Genomic DNA, 16,139 nt, shown 5'->3' on the forward strand with positions numbered 1-16,139 from the left:
TTGCCTATTCTGGGCATTTCTCATAAATGGAATCATATGTGTTCTTTTGTGTCTGGGTTTTTTTTTTTAACTTAGCATAATATTTTCAGGGCATATCCATACTGTAACATGAACCAGTACTCCATCCATTTTTATGGCCAAATAATATTCCATTATCTGGATGTACCATGTTTTATTTGTTCATTCATTAATGGACATTTGGGTTATTTTCCATTCAACTAAAATTTGAGTAGCCACATGTGATCGGTATTGGTATTTGACAGCACAGAGGAGGTCAGAACCCTCTGGGTGGGCTTTGTACGTGACTTTGATCAAATGTGTTCTCCCATCCTCCATCCCAGAGCAGTGGAGCGGGCTGGGATGTTCCTCGTTTCCAGTCTAGGGCAGCAAGTGAAGACATAGCTTATTCCCAACCCCCAGACGCTGCTCAGCACCCTTCCTTCCTGCCCAGATCTGGGCCCCATCAGAGCAGCTTGGCTTTGAATGCAGGAGAAGGGGCCCTGAGCGGGAAGCCCAGGGTGCAGACAGGACCAGCCCCACACCACTATCCAGCTGCATCCCTTAGGGGGTGTGGGGCGTGGCTTGGAGCCCCCTTCCTTTCTGGCTCAAGTCTCCAGCGCCTGGCCCACTCTCTGCCCCCAGATCCAGGACAGCGAGCACATCAAGGTGGAGAACAGCGAGCAGGGCAGCAAGCTCACCATCCGGGCGGCGTGCCAGGAGCACTGTGGCTGCTACACCCTGCTGGTGGAGAACAAACTGGGCAGCAGGCAGGCCCAGGTCAACCTCACCGTGGTGGGTGAGTCTGGGGACGGGTGTGCAGAAGGCAGGATGGTGGGCTTCCAGGCCTCACCTTTGGGGTACTCCTCCAGCACATGTGTTCCCTCTGCCCACGGCCTTCCTTTCTCTTCCTGTTCTCACACTGTGGCTGCCCTTCCTGCTTGTTGAAAATCCCAGACCTTGCACATATAGTGTTTTCCTTTTTCTGTGAATCTCCTCAGGCTTCCCTCTCTAGCCTTTGGAGACCCGAGTTCCACCACCACAGCTCTCCGTAGCTAGCCCCTGTGACACCCTGTCCCCCTGGTCCTGTCCCCTCCCAGTCCCCTGGCAGACCCTCACCTTGAATCAGTGCTGCCTTTCAACTTTACTGCCACTCTGCCTGAGCCCGTGGTGCAGCAGGGAGATGACATCAACTCACAGCCTCAGCCCTGGGCTCTGTCAACATCCAGGCTCACTGGAGGCATTGGTACTAGTCAGCTCTGTCTCCCACTTCCTGTGACAGCCATTCCTCGAGACCCTTTACCCTGCAGGCCTTGGCCTCTGGCCTCTCCAAGACATAGGAGGCATGAGACATGAAATTGCTCAGCTTCGTGGCCCCACACCTGCAGGCGTCTCTCTGTCCCCATGTTGATTCCACCCTCCAGGCTCTGGGTGTTGCCCACCTTTCTCCTGTGCTCCAGACCACAGGCTCCTGAGGGCTACGGGCCCCAAAGCCCCGTAAGTCCCCAACCCTTCTTTTTTGCAGCTTCTCTTTTTCTCCTATAAATGTTGCCAAGTCTCCCCCATCATCTTCCCCATGCACACAGACACAACTCTTGCAGTATCTCCTGCTCTCTCTCCATAGCCAAGCCCTCTGAGAGAGCCAGTCTCTACTCTGAGTCTGCTTCTTCACCTCACTGGCAACACTTTTTAGCTCCCTGTAGCCTGGCCCCCAGGCTCCATTCTTCTGCTGGGACTGCCTTTCTGAGATCACTGTGCCCTCCTAATCCCTAGTCCACTCCCTTTTTCATGTCTTCTGTATCACAGGACTGAGTTCAGAGTCTGTCTCCAGGCTCACTTTTCCCTCTCCACCTCAATCACTATGCTTTTCATGCTCGGGTCTACTCTCTCCTGAAATATCAAGCAAGCTTCCTAACTGCCTGCCTGCTGTCCGTCGTGTTCAGCCCGCTGTCCTCTCACGTGGCAGGCATTCAGGACCTTGAAGGAGCAGCAGATGGACAGCAGGCTGGTCCCAGTGCCCTTGTGGGCCTTCATGCGTGGTGCACATGAAAGCCTTTTGCCTGGCATTCGTTGATTCGATCCTCTTTGTGTTTAGTTTCCTTGTGCGTGCATGTGTGCGTGCTCAGTCGCTCAGTCGTGTCCGACTCTCTATGACCCCATGGACTGTAGCCTGCCAGGCTTCTCTGTCCACGGGATTCTCCAGGCAAGAATACTGGAGTGGGTTGCCATGCCCTCCTCCAGGGGATCTTCCTGGTCCAGAGATCGAACCCACATCTCTGCATTGCAGGCAGATTCTTTACTGCTGAACCACTGGAGAAGCCCTTGGTTTCCTTAGGGCAGGAGTTTTTCTCCCTGGGAATGCCAGTGGTCCAAGGTCTCAGGGAACAGTTTCTCCTCTGTAAAAGACAGCAGGGACCCTTGTCTCCCTCGCTGTCTCTTTGGTGACTCCAGATGCTTATTCTAATCCGTTCCTCCTGGAGTCAGGAACACTCTTGGGGGTGGGCAGTTGGTACTAGTGATCCAGTTCATCTTTACCCTTAAATCTGTACCTGAAGTATCAGTTTGGCCCCATGCCCCACCCATCAGCAGGCAGTGGTTTCCAGTTTTCCTTGGTGTTCTCTCTGACCTGCCCTTGCTGGGGAAACTTTAGGGTCAACTCCTTGGAACTGCTCTTCTGCAGCCGGTGCCCCCGGCCCTCACGCTCCGCGCAGTGCCACCAGCTCCCCTCCCCCATCACCACCGCCCGGCCTGCAGTTGTGGCCTTTTATGGTTTAGTTTCTCATTCTCCTCGGCCAGTGCTGACAGGGCCATTGGCGTGGCTGCCCGCCAGCTGGCAGGAGCAGCATGTTAAATGCCGTCCTGGGAGGGGAATGGAATGGAGGGGAAGGGCTTTCTGTCTGCCTCCCCCTCGGAGAGCTAAGAATAGAATTGCTCAATAAAATGAGGACTTGCATTGATGGATACAGCAAATCCGCATTCATTCAGAGCCTGTGGATTTCGACTCAGTCCAAAGTAAACCTGGATTAAGCCCAGATTTACCTGCCTGTCTCTAGGGACGTCTGTGTATTATATGATCAGGGTTGATTAAGTAGATCTAAAATGTAAATGAGACGAAACAGAGATTGTTTGGCCTACTCTGGACTGTTTCAAGCACTTTGGATGCATCCATTTGTAAGCCCACTGAATAAGGCCGATTTAGCACAATTTCTACAGCTGCTGCTGCTGCTAAGTCACTTCAGTCGTGTCTGACTCTGTGCAACCCCATAGACGGCAGCCCACCAGGCTCCTCTGTCCCTGGGATTCTACTAGCTAGCAGTAAACTTCTCTTCCGTATGTTCTTTAAAATACCCTGTTATTTTCAGATAGTTTATGACTCCTAGAATTAAAAATCATAAACTATCTGAAAAGAAAGGAGTACTTTAAAGAACATACAGGAAGAGAAGTTTACCACTAACTTTATGACTCCTATCTTTTTTTTTTTTAAAGGCGGGAGGGGTGGGGGGGGCGGAGGGGACGGCTTCCCAGGTTGCTCAGTGGTAAAGAATCTGCCTGCCAGTTCAGGAGACCCAAGAGACGTGGATTTGATCCCTGGTTTGGGAAGATCCCCTGGACGGGGAAATGGCAACCCATTCCAGTAATTTTGCTTGGGAAATCCTATGGGCAGAGGAGCCTGGTGGGTTATAGTCCATGGGATCACAAAGAGTTGGACACAACTGAGTGACTGAGCACACAGCACACAGTTTTAAAAATGATGATAAAAATTAGCCTTTGCCTCAGTTACTTTAAAAGAGTGATGTTTAGCTATTTTGAAGGCTTATTATTATTATTATTATATGTTAAAGGACAGATAGTGGATGACAGGGAAGCCTGGCGGGCTACAGTTCAGGGGTTGCAAAGAGTCCGACACAACTTAGCAACTGAACAACAACCAAAACAAAGGGCAGTGCAGGGATGTATGAGGCTTAGAGGGCCTCTGCCAATGCCTGGGTCTTCAGTCTCAGCCTGGGAAGGGTGAGGGAGGGGCTGCTCAGGCAGGAGAGAGCAGCTTGCCCCAGATGGAGTCCTTCATGTGACTAGTCCAGCACAAGACAAACAGACCACTCTGCAGATCTTTAAAGGAGAAGAATGCAGCAGAGAAAATCCCAGGTACCCGATAACACCCCAGGGCTATCTGAGCTGGGAACTTGCATGATTTTTAAGGACAGATGATTTCACTTCATAATGCTTGGCTTGGGCTTGAGCAAGATGCTTTCTTGATCTTATGTGGCCTGATAGCCTAGAAGAAAACAGTTCCCTGGAGTGAGGGTTTGGAGACCTTTAGAATCTCCTTTTGACTCTGCCACTGGCCAGCTGGGTGTTCTTGGTAAGCGCAACACCTTGCCTAACCCCCGAGGGCCGGGATTACGCAGGTGCACAACCTGGGGGCCCTCACAGCCCTGCCAAAGTTTAAAAGCTGCAGGTGCATGTGAAGGGAGGTCAGGGTGGGGTTAGATCCAGTCAAAGACCACCTTCAAATGCACAAGTGCATAGAGATTGTCAGCATAGAGAAGCATTAGAGATGAGATCCTCCGATTTCCCAGGAGTGAGAACATTTACTGAACATTTTCTAATCCTGGAGCTATTGCCACCGAAGACCCTTCCCTTAGACTCAGCCTTTCCCATTCAGCTAGGCCAGTGTCCAGGGAGTTATGAGAGAATTCCACAGAAGCTTGGAGCTCGGGGCCCCAGTCACCGAGCCCGCCTGGCCTTTGCCAGGCTGTGCCCAGCCTCCGCCCAGACTGAGTTTGTCTGTGTCTTTGGCATGGAGGGGAGGCTGTTCTAAGAACATCTGTTCTGTCCTGAGGGTTTTCATCCCCAGCTTGTCCAGCCTCTGTGTGGAGTCTGTAGGTTGGAAAGAACAGAAGACATCAGGCACAGCCCGTGGCTCTAAGGGCAGTCGTGGGGGAGGGGGCTTCCAATCTCCCATGACTTCAGACTTGCCTCTGTTCTGAAGCCCTTAATTTGGCATCAGATTCCTTGAAAGCATTGAGGTTTCACTTGGAATTAAAGATGTTCTCTCCAGTTTTGCAGCTTCTCTTGTGCTTCAGGCCATGACATATGTCTGGTGCCTGTTTTTTACTCTTTCAGCCAAAAGACATTTGGAGCAGGGTGGGGGATTAATAGTACCTCTTCCAAAATAGCCGTTTCTCAAAGTTTTCTCTTCTTCACTAAAGCAGGAGGGGAATATATCAGTCAGTAGAGTATATCTGTATTTGTTGTTTCAAACTACAGGACACCAAACATGTCCAGTCAGAAGTTTTCCAGGCATATCCTCTAAAGGAGGCAAGGAGTCTGTCTTTCATCCTTCTTTAGGCCTTTTTACTTCTTTCGCTGGATCTTAGAGGACTTGAACCACTTGCCTGTAAGAGAGTTTAGAGTAATAAACCTCTTAGCCAACACCAGAAATATTTCTAGAAAGACCAATATATCTTTTAGAACAGTCTTTCTAAGAGAACATGTTGAGCAACCAGTGAAAGTGGTTCCATCACAAGAGGCCTCCAGAGTGACTGTCACCAGCAGGGAGTGGCTGTCACAGCCCCAGAGTCATTCCAGGGCGAGTCAACCCAGGTTTGAGCTGCAGGGGATGAATGGCTTCCAGGCAGTGCATTCCTGGCTGGAATGAAGAAGCAGCAGGACTTGGAGGGGAGGGGATGAATATGTATGTGTATAGGTATGTATGGTATGTCTGTGTATAGGTGTATGTGTATGCACACGTATGTGTATGTATGTGTTTATATGTATATGTATATACACACATACACACAGAGGATGTTTTTTTCTTCTCCTCCATATGCTTCGGTCATCTGCAGGAATTTTCTTTGGCCTTCCTACCTAGCTGAGGTGTGGGAAAGCAGGAATCAAGTACATTACCTGAGTTTGCTTTATTTGATGCTTGCAGAACCCCAGAGAGACTGATATATAACCACACTTTCAAAATGACGAAAACAAGCAAAATAGTCTTGGAAGTTAAGGAATTAGCTAGAATTCACATAGCTTATAAATTCACAGAGCATAATACATGACCTTTCTTGTTAGAGAACTCTGAAGTGCAGATTGTCTTAGAGGAGATGAAGGTTACTGAACATCTGTATCTGTAACTAAACCAACTACCTGCAGAGACTAAATCTGAAAAATAGGAGAATTTTGTTCAGATGTGCTTAATCATGCTTAGTTCCTTAGTTGTGTCCGACTCTTTGCAACCCCATGGACTTTAAACCACCAGGCTCCTCTGTCCATGGGATTTTTCAGGCAAGAATACTGGAGTGGGTTGATATTTCCTCCTCCAGGGTATCTTCAGACCCAGGGATCAAACCTGCATCTCCTGTGTCTCCTGCATTGCAGGTGGAGATTAACAACTATCAAAAATCTCAAAACTCAAGAACCTCATTAATGAACATACTGGCTGCTGTGATCTGCCTTGAAGTTGGCAGTGTTACTGGTTCTTAGCATTACTGGTCTGAAAAGGATGGTGGCCAGCCCAAGGGACTGCTCCTAGTTTGTATCTTCAGCTCATTTTCCGGCCCTTAAAGATGACTGTGATTTGCTACTGTGGTTTGCTTTGAAATTCTCTATCATTTTATACCCATCCTAGGAGGTCAGAGGGCTTCCCTGGTAGCTCAGTGGTAAAGAATCTGCCTGTGATGCAAGATACCCAGGTTCGATCCCTGGGTCAGGAAGATCCCCTGGAGGAGGGCATGGCAACCCACTCCAGTATTCTTGCCTGGGGAATCCCATGGACAGAGGAGCCTAGTGGGCTACAGTCCATGGGGTCTCACAGAGTCGGACACAACTGAGTGACTAAGCAGCACCAGCAGGAGGATGGAAGAGAGGGTAAGAGTAATGTTTTATAAAGTTAGAAATGAACTTCTGCAATAATGATGACAGTTCAAGGCTACTCAAACAGGATGTTTTCCTAAGAATATCTCATGACAACCTTGTGATACAGTACTGTTATCATGTGCATTTTCAGAGGATGAAACTTAGCACCGAGGCTAAGAAGTAGTGAATGAAGGCAGAGCTGTATTCAAACCCTGTGTGTGGCTTCAGAGCTCACTGTGCTGTACTGACCCTCAGCAGGGCAGGCACTTCCCGTGTCCCAGAGAAAGTAGAGACTGGCCCCTGGTTATGTCTCAGGTCACTGGCCTCAGGCATGGAGGAGATACATGCACATACACACATTGAGCTCTCTTTCAAGACATATTTTTGATGGGAAGCAGTCCACACCTCCTGGGGAGCTTCCTAGATCTGTTTACACTGAGAAATATGTTTATGACTTGGGCAAAGCACAGGAAATCATGACGTGTAGACTAGAAACTAGCCAAAAAAGACAGTATAATCAAGCAAATAGTATATGTATTTGTGGGGCTTCCCACGTAGACAGGTGTTTGCATAGGTGTGACTGTGCAGATGAGGGAAAGAGAGCTGGGATCAGGGACCACAGCTGCTTCTCCCTCATTGTTGTTCAGTTGCTCAGCTGTGTTTGACTCTGCAACCCAGTGGACACCAGGCTTCCCTGTCCTTCACCATCTCCTGGAGCCTGCTCAAACTCGTGTCCATTGAGTCAGTGATGCCATCCAACCATCTCATCCTCTGTCTCCCCGCTTCTCTTCCTGCCTTCAGTCTTTCCCAGCATCAGGATCTTTTCCAATGAGTCAGCTCTTTGAATCAGGTGGTCAGAGTATTGGAGCTTCAGCTTCAGCATCAGTCCTTCCAATGAATATTCAGGACTGATTCCTTTGAGATTGACTGGTTTGATCTCCTTGTTGTCCAAGGGACTCTCGAGTGTCTTTTGCAGCCCCACAGTTCGAAAGCATCAATTCTTCTGCGTTTAGTCTTTTGTATGGTCCAGCTGTTACATTGTAAATGACTGGCTAATTCAAAAACCTTCTCTCCCTGCAATCGCACACAGTTGGGTGATGCTATCCTTCTGTTTCCCCAGACAAGCCAGACCCCCCAGCCGGCACGCCTTGTGCCTCTGACATCCGAAGTTCCTCACTGACCTTGTCCTGGTATGGCTCCTCGTATGATGGGGGCAGCGCCGTACAGTCATACAGTGTCGAGATCTGGGACTCAGTGGACAAGACGTGGAAGGAACTAGCCACGTGCCGCAGCACTTCTTTCAACGTTCAAGACCTGCTGCCTGACCGAGAGTATAAATTCCGTGTGCGTGCAATCAATGTCTATGGAACCAGTGAGCCAAGCCAGGAGTCTGAACTCACAGCCTTGGGAGAGAAACCTGAAGAAGGTAAGCTGCCTTCCTTTCCTCACTGGCTTGAGATAAATGTCCATAACTTACTTTGTGTGTGTAGAAGTCTGTATGGAGATGGATACAGGGGAACTGGCAAGACTTTACTGGTGACTGTCAGGGTCTTTTGGGATCTTGCTTTCCAATGTTGTAATGCTGAGCATTACTCTAAAAGAGGTACCTGTGATCTTTCACAAAAAATTTCACAAAGAATATTGAACCAGCAATTTTGATACAGTGCCACCAGGGGGCGATGGTGTGTTAATCAGGAGTACAGTCCTAGAAAGCTGGAATTCAGGTAGACCTACATACAGTTTCAGCGTCTTCCCCTACCATCCCTCTCCCTCCTTTCTTGCACTCCTGTTTGAGGGTCTACTCAGTGTCAGGTACCTAGGAAATGAAGACCACTAAGAGCAGAAGTTTAAAATCTAACAAGGAGGACAGCTGTGAAGACTGTAGTTAAGACCATCTTGAGATGGGCCACATCCTTTTGATATTATAGCGGTATAAACAAATTGTGGAGATACAGCAGAAAGCATGAATAGTTTTGCTATAAAGCTTGGGAAAGACTTCCTAGATGTAATACTTACACTGAGTCTTGGAGAAAGGAATAGGATTCCAAGAGGCAGGTCAGATAGAGAGAAGCATTCCTTGCAAAGGAAACAATGTGAGCAAAGGTACAAACTGGTAGAAACACATATCATTTTGAGACTCTCATATGTGACCAGGAGAATATGCTGTGTGAGATAGAATAGGAGGAAGCAACACAAAAAAGATAGTCTAGATAAAATTGTGAGTTATCAAAGGTTTTAAAGTAGGGGCTTGATATAGTTAGATCTTTTTTTTTTTTTTTTTTTAAGAGTTTGAGGAAGTGTAGACCTTTACAACTCAAGGTGTGGTCTGGACCAAAAGTCTTGGGATCCTGGGAACTTGTTAGAGATGCAGATTCTCCACGACCCCCACCCCCTACTTCCCTAATAATTTTGAACCTTCATTTTAACATCATCCACCCTCAGCCCCCCATGGATTCATATACACATGAAAGTTTGAGAAGCACTGGAGTGGATGGGATGGAGGGTGAGGTTGAAGTCAGTAAGATACTGATTGGGCCTCTCTGTTGTAGTCCAGGAGAGGATAGTAAGGGAACTTTAGGAGGTAGGATTGACCATTCCTAATGACTCATTGGAAAAGTCTCTGATGCTGGGAGGGATTGGGGGCAGGAGGAGAAGGGGACAACAGAGGATGAGATGGCTGGATGGCATCACCGACTCGATGGACATGAGTTTGAGTAAGCTCTGGGAGTTGGTGATGGACAGGGAGGCCTGGTGTGCTGCGATTCATGGGGTCGCAAAGAGTTGGACACGACTGAGCAACTGAACTGAACTGAACTGAATCACTTCTTGGGCAGGGAAAAGTTAGAAGAGTCTAAGATTACTCCCACATCCTGGCTTGTAACTAAACACAAATTCAGGAGCCATTTAGAGATTATTATGTTTCATGGTGGCTAACATATTTAACACTTGCTATTAATATATAGCCAGATTAAAGCATTTTCCATGCATTATTTCACACATCTAACTCAATGAAGTAGATACTGTTATTACCCGCCTTTTACAGATGGGTTACTGAGGTTTAGAGGAATGAAGCTATTTGCCCAAGGTCACAAAGCTTGAAAATGGTGTGCTGAAGCTTGAACTCAGAGCTGTCTGACCCTGAGCCTGAGTTCCTTTGGTTACACTGATGGAGGAGGTCAGGCTGCCTCTTAGTGACTTAGAGGTTAGATAGCAGGGAGTCCCGAGGAGGTGGAGTCTCTGGTTTTGAGGTGTCTGAGGGCTGTCCACAGGGAGGTGTCTTCAGACTGTTGAATGGTTGAGTCCAGAGCTCAGGAGAAAGGTTTAAGCTCCAGCTCTCTTCACTATTGAATTGGTAATTGAAGCCATGGGCATCAATGAGGGCAGAAAGAAAGTCAGCACTGACACAGAAATGAAGAAAACTGCATGACCCGGAGAAAGGCCTAAGAGGGGGAAGAAGCAAGGGGCGGTTGCTGTGTTGCAGAAACACAGGAAGCAGCAAGTGGCAAAGGGGAAAGAGATGAGGACGCGGGAGGATGTCTGGGTTTAACCCTTTGCTGTGCAGTGATCTTTGAGAGCAAAGTCCATAGCACTTCTGTGCATGCTCAGTCACTCAGTGGTGTCCAACTCTTTTGCTATCCCATGGACTGCAGCCCATCAGGTTCCCCTGTCCAAGGGCTTTTCCAGGAAAGAATACTGGAGTGGGTTGCCATTTCCTATTTCAGGGGATCTTTCCGACCCAGAGATGGAACCTGCATGTCCTGCATTGGCAGGCGGGTTCCTTACCAATGAGCCACCTGGGAAGCTTCCATGGGGTAAAAAATGGTTGGCCTGCGGCTAAGGAATGAATGGAAGAAGGAGGCCTATGTGGAATGCCACTTCAAGAAGTGTCCTGTGAACAGAAGAAAACAAGTGCTATGAATTTAAGATGGAGGCAAGGTTGGGGGCAGGAAGGAAAGGGGGAGGGAAAGCAAGCAAAAGGGCTCTAGGAGAGAATAAACTTGAAGATGTGAGGTAGAGAGGAGACTAAAGGACCAGCTCAACAGAATGCGGAGAAGGCAAATGGCACCCCACTCCAGTATTCTTGCCTGGAAAATCCCATGGACGGAGGAGCCTGGTAGGCTGCAGTCCATGGGGTCGCCAAGAGTCAGACACCACTGAGCGACTTCACTTTCACTTTTCACTTTCATGCATTGGAGAAGGAAATGGCAACCCACTCCAGTGTTCTTGCCTGGAGAATCCCAGGGACGACGGATGTCGGGGTCACACAGAGTTGGACACGACTAAAGTGACTTAGCAGCAGCAGCAGCTCAATAGAGTGAGAGCCTGAAGTCACCCTTATAGCCAGAGGTGTCGTTAGTGTGGAAACTGTCATGACAGGGTCACCGTCTTTAGTTTTAAATTTTAGGTTTAAGATAGATATTAAACTTTACTCTCAAGTTAAACAAGGGCTCCAGAGAGAAAGTTTGGAGGATGCCAATGGAAAACACACCAAATTTACAATTTTGCCTGTGCGGTCCTGTCTTGGGGGCCTTTGCCCAGACAAACCCTGGAGATACCTGGAGATCAGGCCTCTGTGAGAGCTACAGCATGCTAGGTGGGGTTGGGGGGAGACTCTGGAGGCCCCCCCAGGGCAGCCCTGCCAGCCTCTGCAGTCTCCCGGGGCTCCTGCCACTAGCTGCTCACAAATGCCTGCTGAGAGAAACAGAGCAGCACAACTGCCATCTGCTGCCGTATGACTCCCCCCTTTGATGTAAGCAGAGTGGGAGCAAACTGGTCAGAGTGGGGGTGCCAGGACAGGTGGCCAGGTTCCAGTCTGCATGTTTTTAGAATAGTACTTTGTCCAAGAAGACGACTCCCCACCTCTTGGGAAAGTGACAGAAAGGGGATAACATGGCAGTGAGACACACATTAGGTGGAAAGGAAAGCTTCCAAGGTCCTTTATAGCATACACCAGGAGAGACTGCAGAATCCTTGATGAGCCCCACACAGAAGGCCAGAGGCCACAGAAGCTGCGAGTTTGGCTCTTAAGAGGCCTGGACAGCAGCTTCCAGGACTGCGAGGATGGTCTGTGGAGAGGAGGGCTGAGATCACTTGGCTCCAGGCAGGTGTCTCCTCCCTTCTTCCCCACAGTCAGTTGAAACTGCCCCCCTGCCCACCTCCCCACCCCCTCACCCCCCGCAACACGCACACACACACACACTGTGGTTCTTAAATTCTCCTCCTGGGGTCCATCCTGGCTGGGAGCAGACAAATGTTGAAATGTTGAAATCACCTGCAATCCAGAGGGGGTTCAGGCCACTCAGGGCTTCCAGGCTGGCAGCTCCCACCCTCAGAGCCAGCTGAATGGTCTCAGGGGGAGGAAGGGAAGGGGCAGAGCAGCACATCCTCTAAGGGACCGAGGGTGGGGGAATGGGAGGGTAAGGGGGTGGGACTTCCAAGTAAAGCTCTCTGTGGACTGTTCAGATGCCTGTTAGTTATAGCCAGGGTTGATTGTCTCTCTTCTTTTTAAAAGTGCCTTGGGTCTCAGTCTATGTGTGTGTGTGTGTGTGTGTGTGTGTGTGTGTGTGTGTGTGTGTGTGTGTGTACATGTACATGTGTAGAAGCAGGATGGGGTAAGTGATTATGGTAGGTCATTGCTGTGAGCCAGTGGGGTCTGATCATCAGAAAGGCAATGCCAGGGAGCCCTACTTACTCTAATCTAAGCCCCACTCACGTTGGCTCTCATCTTCCCCACCGCTACCACGGCCCCTCTTCCCTCCACTTCAGCAACTTTAGTCCTTGGCTTCATCCTGACCTCTCAGCTCCATCCCAGCCCTCACTCTGCATTCGCCCTTCACCTGTCCTGTTTTCCCAGCCCTGAGAGGGTGCTGGGGATACAGTGGAGGACACAGCACAGCATAGAGGCCCCCACCCAGCTCCAGTGGCCTCCTTATGCCTGGGCCACCTCTCAGACAGGCTCTCTAACCTGACAGCTCTCTTCCTTGACTTCCCAAACCTGGCTAAACTAGCACCTCCCCTCCCCCCTACCCCGAAAACAGCCACTGTCTCCCATCCCCCCCCCAGGAATCTCCACTCCCACCCTCTCCATCCCCCCCAGGAAGCTCCACTCAGCTCTAACTCCTAAATCCACATCATCCTTGCTCCTGATCCTAATTTGTTCTAGTCTGTATGCGTGCATGCATGCTCAGTCGCTGAGTTGTGCCTGACTCTTCGTGACCCCATGGACTGTACCCCGCCAGGCTCCTCTGTCCATGGGATTTTTCAGGCAAGAACACTGGAGTGGGTTGCTATTTCCTCCTCCAGGGGATCTTCCTGACCCAGGGATCAAACCTCTGTCTCTTGACAGGCAGATTCTTTACCACTGGGCCACCTGGGAAGCCCTCTAGTCTGTAAAGTTGTTAGCAAACAGCTGTGATAGAGGCATCTTGCAGAGTAAGGGCTTCCTTGAGCCCCAAGGGTAGTTAGAGATGTAGAGCCCCCAGAGATGCAAGGAAGATCAGCAGCTCACCCAGTGCAGGGGGTGGGGTGCTGACCACGGCCAACCTCCCGAAGACGGGGGCGCCCTCTAGTGTCCACCGGGGGCACAGCAGCACCCCGCTGAGCAAAGGGACCACTCTGTCCAGGGAGCCCGCTCGGCACATGCCCTGTGAGGGCAGGAGCACCATGCCGCACCTCTCCCAAATGCCACTCCAGGGGGATGGGACTCATCTGACTGCAGAAATATCCCAGAAACATATTCCAAATAGTTCTTGCACTTAACTCTTGCATCTCACAGCTCTGAGTAGATTTTTTGTTTTTTAATATTTCATTGAAGTTCTTCCAACTGCAATTTAGCTCCTTCCTCAGTGGAAAGATGGCTGCCGAATGGCCACCTCTCTCATTACTGCCCCTTGATGCTCAGAGAGCTTGACTAACTGAACTGTGGTCTTTCTCCCGCTCCTCTGGGACTCTTCCTCACGTGACCCTTCCCCCTGCGAACAGAGTGGAGGCAGGACAAGAAGGAAGAGGAGGAAGGGAAATGTCTCAGCCTGGAGCCTCCGTCCACGTCCCACACAGAGGACGGGTTGCCATGTAGCAGTGAGACAGAGACAGAGGCGTGGGTTCCCTGAGACTGAGCTGTGTCCCTGCAGCCATGGATCAGGAAGGCACTCTGCATTTTGACTGCTAAGGAGAAAGGCAGGAGGTGAGGGTAGGTGTGGTGTTTGAGGTGACGGCAGCTAATTCCACTTCTAACTGGTGTCAGAGAAATGGGGAGAGGCGAGTTCTAGAACTGCCTATTTCAGGGCAACCTGGAAGATGCCTCTGGGGGACAGGTTGTTGGAAAGCCCCTCGAGGGCTCACAGTACTGCTGCTGCTCCTTCACTAGGGGAAGACAGACCATTTCTCCTGGAGATTCCAGGTCAAGAAAGCTTGCCTCTCTGTCCTTTCCCATCCTGCTGCCCATTTCACACCAGCATGTGTGGTGTGGGGACCGAAAGGTCAAGAGAGGTCAAACCACTGTCTCAGTTGGGGCCTCCTGACGATGCCCCATCAGGACAATGGAGTTCCCTGACACTAAATGTAGTTATTATCATTAATATTTTGTCTCTAAGTCCCCGTCCAGTAACTGGCATCCACGGGTGCTTTGTTAGTGATTGAATGGATATTGAATCTCTTGCTATCTTAAAGTCCTGTTTGAAATACCATTGTTGAACTCAGCAGAACATTTCTTGAACCTGTTTATTCTTCTTATGGTAACTCTTGAGATGTGATTTCCATATGCCTACAGCCTTCCTCCTATATGGGATGTAACACTAAGTTGTTCTCCCAAGTTATAATATTCATTAGTTGGTGAAAGTTCATAACCCTAACCTTACCCTTGGCTATTGTGATTTTTTTTTTTTAACCATGTCTGCTTTAGGGTCCTTTCCCAACTAGAGAGGCCTAACCCTTTCTGACTGTCTTCACATGGCAGCTCTTCCTGTCAATGACCCATACTTCTTCCAGCTCCATCAAGACTGCCTAACAGACAGCATTCCAGGATCATATGACCCCAGGTTCTACCAAGGGGAGAATAATGATACCTATTTGCAGCCAGAGCACATTTCCCCAGTGACAGCATTCTGTTGGCCAGAGCAATTGGTTGAGGAACTGGGCTCCCATTTTTTGTTCTAACTAGATTCCCTAGTGGGCTTCCCTGGTGGCTCAGAGGTTAAAGCATCTGCCTGGAATGCTAGAGACCTGGGTTCGATCCCTGAGTTGGGAAGATCCCCTGGAGAAGGAAATGGCAACCCACTCCAATACTCTTGCCTGGAGAATCCCATGGAGGGAGGAGCCTGGTATGGCTACAGTCCATGGGGTCGCAAAGAGTCGGACATGACTGAGTGACTTTACTCACTCACTCAGATACCCTAGGACTTGTCAGGCTGAAAGTTTGAATGATCCAATTCTCCCTGACAATGTGACTCCATTACTACCTTCCAGGTGTGTTGCTCTCACGTACGTTCTGGTCGGCTATGAATTTGACAGTGTCACTCTCAACTCTCAAATCTGTGATTTGATTTGATCAGTTATACTCACATCCTGGGAATTTCTGTGAACCCCACCACTAATCTGAGAGTCCCCATTGATCTTGTTGTTTTTTTATTTTTCCCTGGCCTTTTCCTTTATGTAATAAATATTGCTTCCAATCCCACTTTTGTTTGGTTTTTAAAACTAAACTTCACCCACAGTGTTTTCAGAACTCTAAACAAATCATAGCCTCTCTTGTTCCTGCTCATGTGCTTATAATCTCTTTTAAGACTCTTTTCTAGTAAGGGGTCCTTATCTGGTATGGGAACTGTGTGGCTTTTCTCAGGTTGTCTGCTTAGATTTCAGTAATTTGTTCTGCCCTCAGCTGAACAGAGGGGCTCACTGTCTACAGTTCTGAGCTGCACCTTGTCCCTGACCCACACCTTCATCCTATTTGTGAAGCTGAGCCCGCTCCCATACAACCCCTCCCTGCTGGGCAGCATCTAACAAACCCCTCCACCCCATCTGCTCTGGTCTTCCTTCTACCTACCGTCCACTTCCTATCCTCAGTCTTGCTCTGTTGGGACTTTCAGCAAATCGCACCCTTTTCCCTCATCTTGTGCCTAGACACACACACACACACACACACACACTCTAGAAATCTTTGTCCTCCTTCTATGGCTTCGCCGGGTCCTTCCACATCTTCTGGAAGCCTCCCTTGGCTCCCGCTGTCAAGGACACAGTCCACATCATGGCCAAGTGGCACCTAGAACATCAAAAAGCATGGACTCCAG

At 49.3% G+C, this 16,139-nt stretch overlaps 1 protein-coding gene across 6 annotated transcripts in view; it reads left to right on the forward strand.

Moving 5' to 3' along the window:
• The window catches only part of MYLK (myosin light chain kinase), a 280,134-nt gene that overhangs the window by 230,708 nt on the left and 33,287 nt on the right, over positions 1-16,139 (forward strand). For all 6 annotated transcript variants that reach the window (XM_061166997.1, XM_061166994.1, XM_061166999.1 and 3 more), the window contains 2 exons: positions 643-796; positions 7,976-8,281. In XM_061166997.1, the coding sequence (XP_061022980.1) occupies positions 643-796; positions 7,976-8,281 (460 nt within the window). The remainder of the gene's footprint in view (positions 1-642; positions 797-7,975; positions 8,282-16,139) is intronic.

The sequence above is a fragment of the Dama dama genome, chromosome 19 (genome assembly GCF_033118175.1).
Source record: "Dama dama isolate Ldn47 chromosome 19, ASM3311817v1, whole genome shotgun sequence".
Classification (NCBI taxonomy): Eukaryota; Metazoa; Chordata; class Mammalia; order Artiodactyla; family Cervidae; genus Dama; species Dama dama.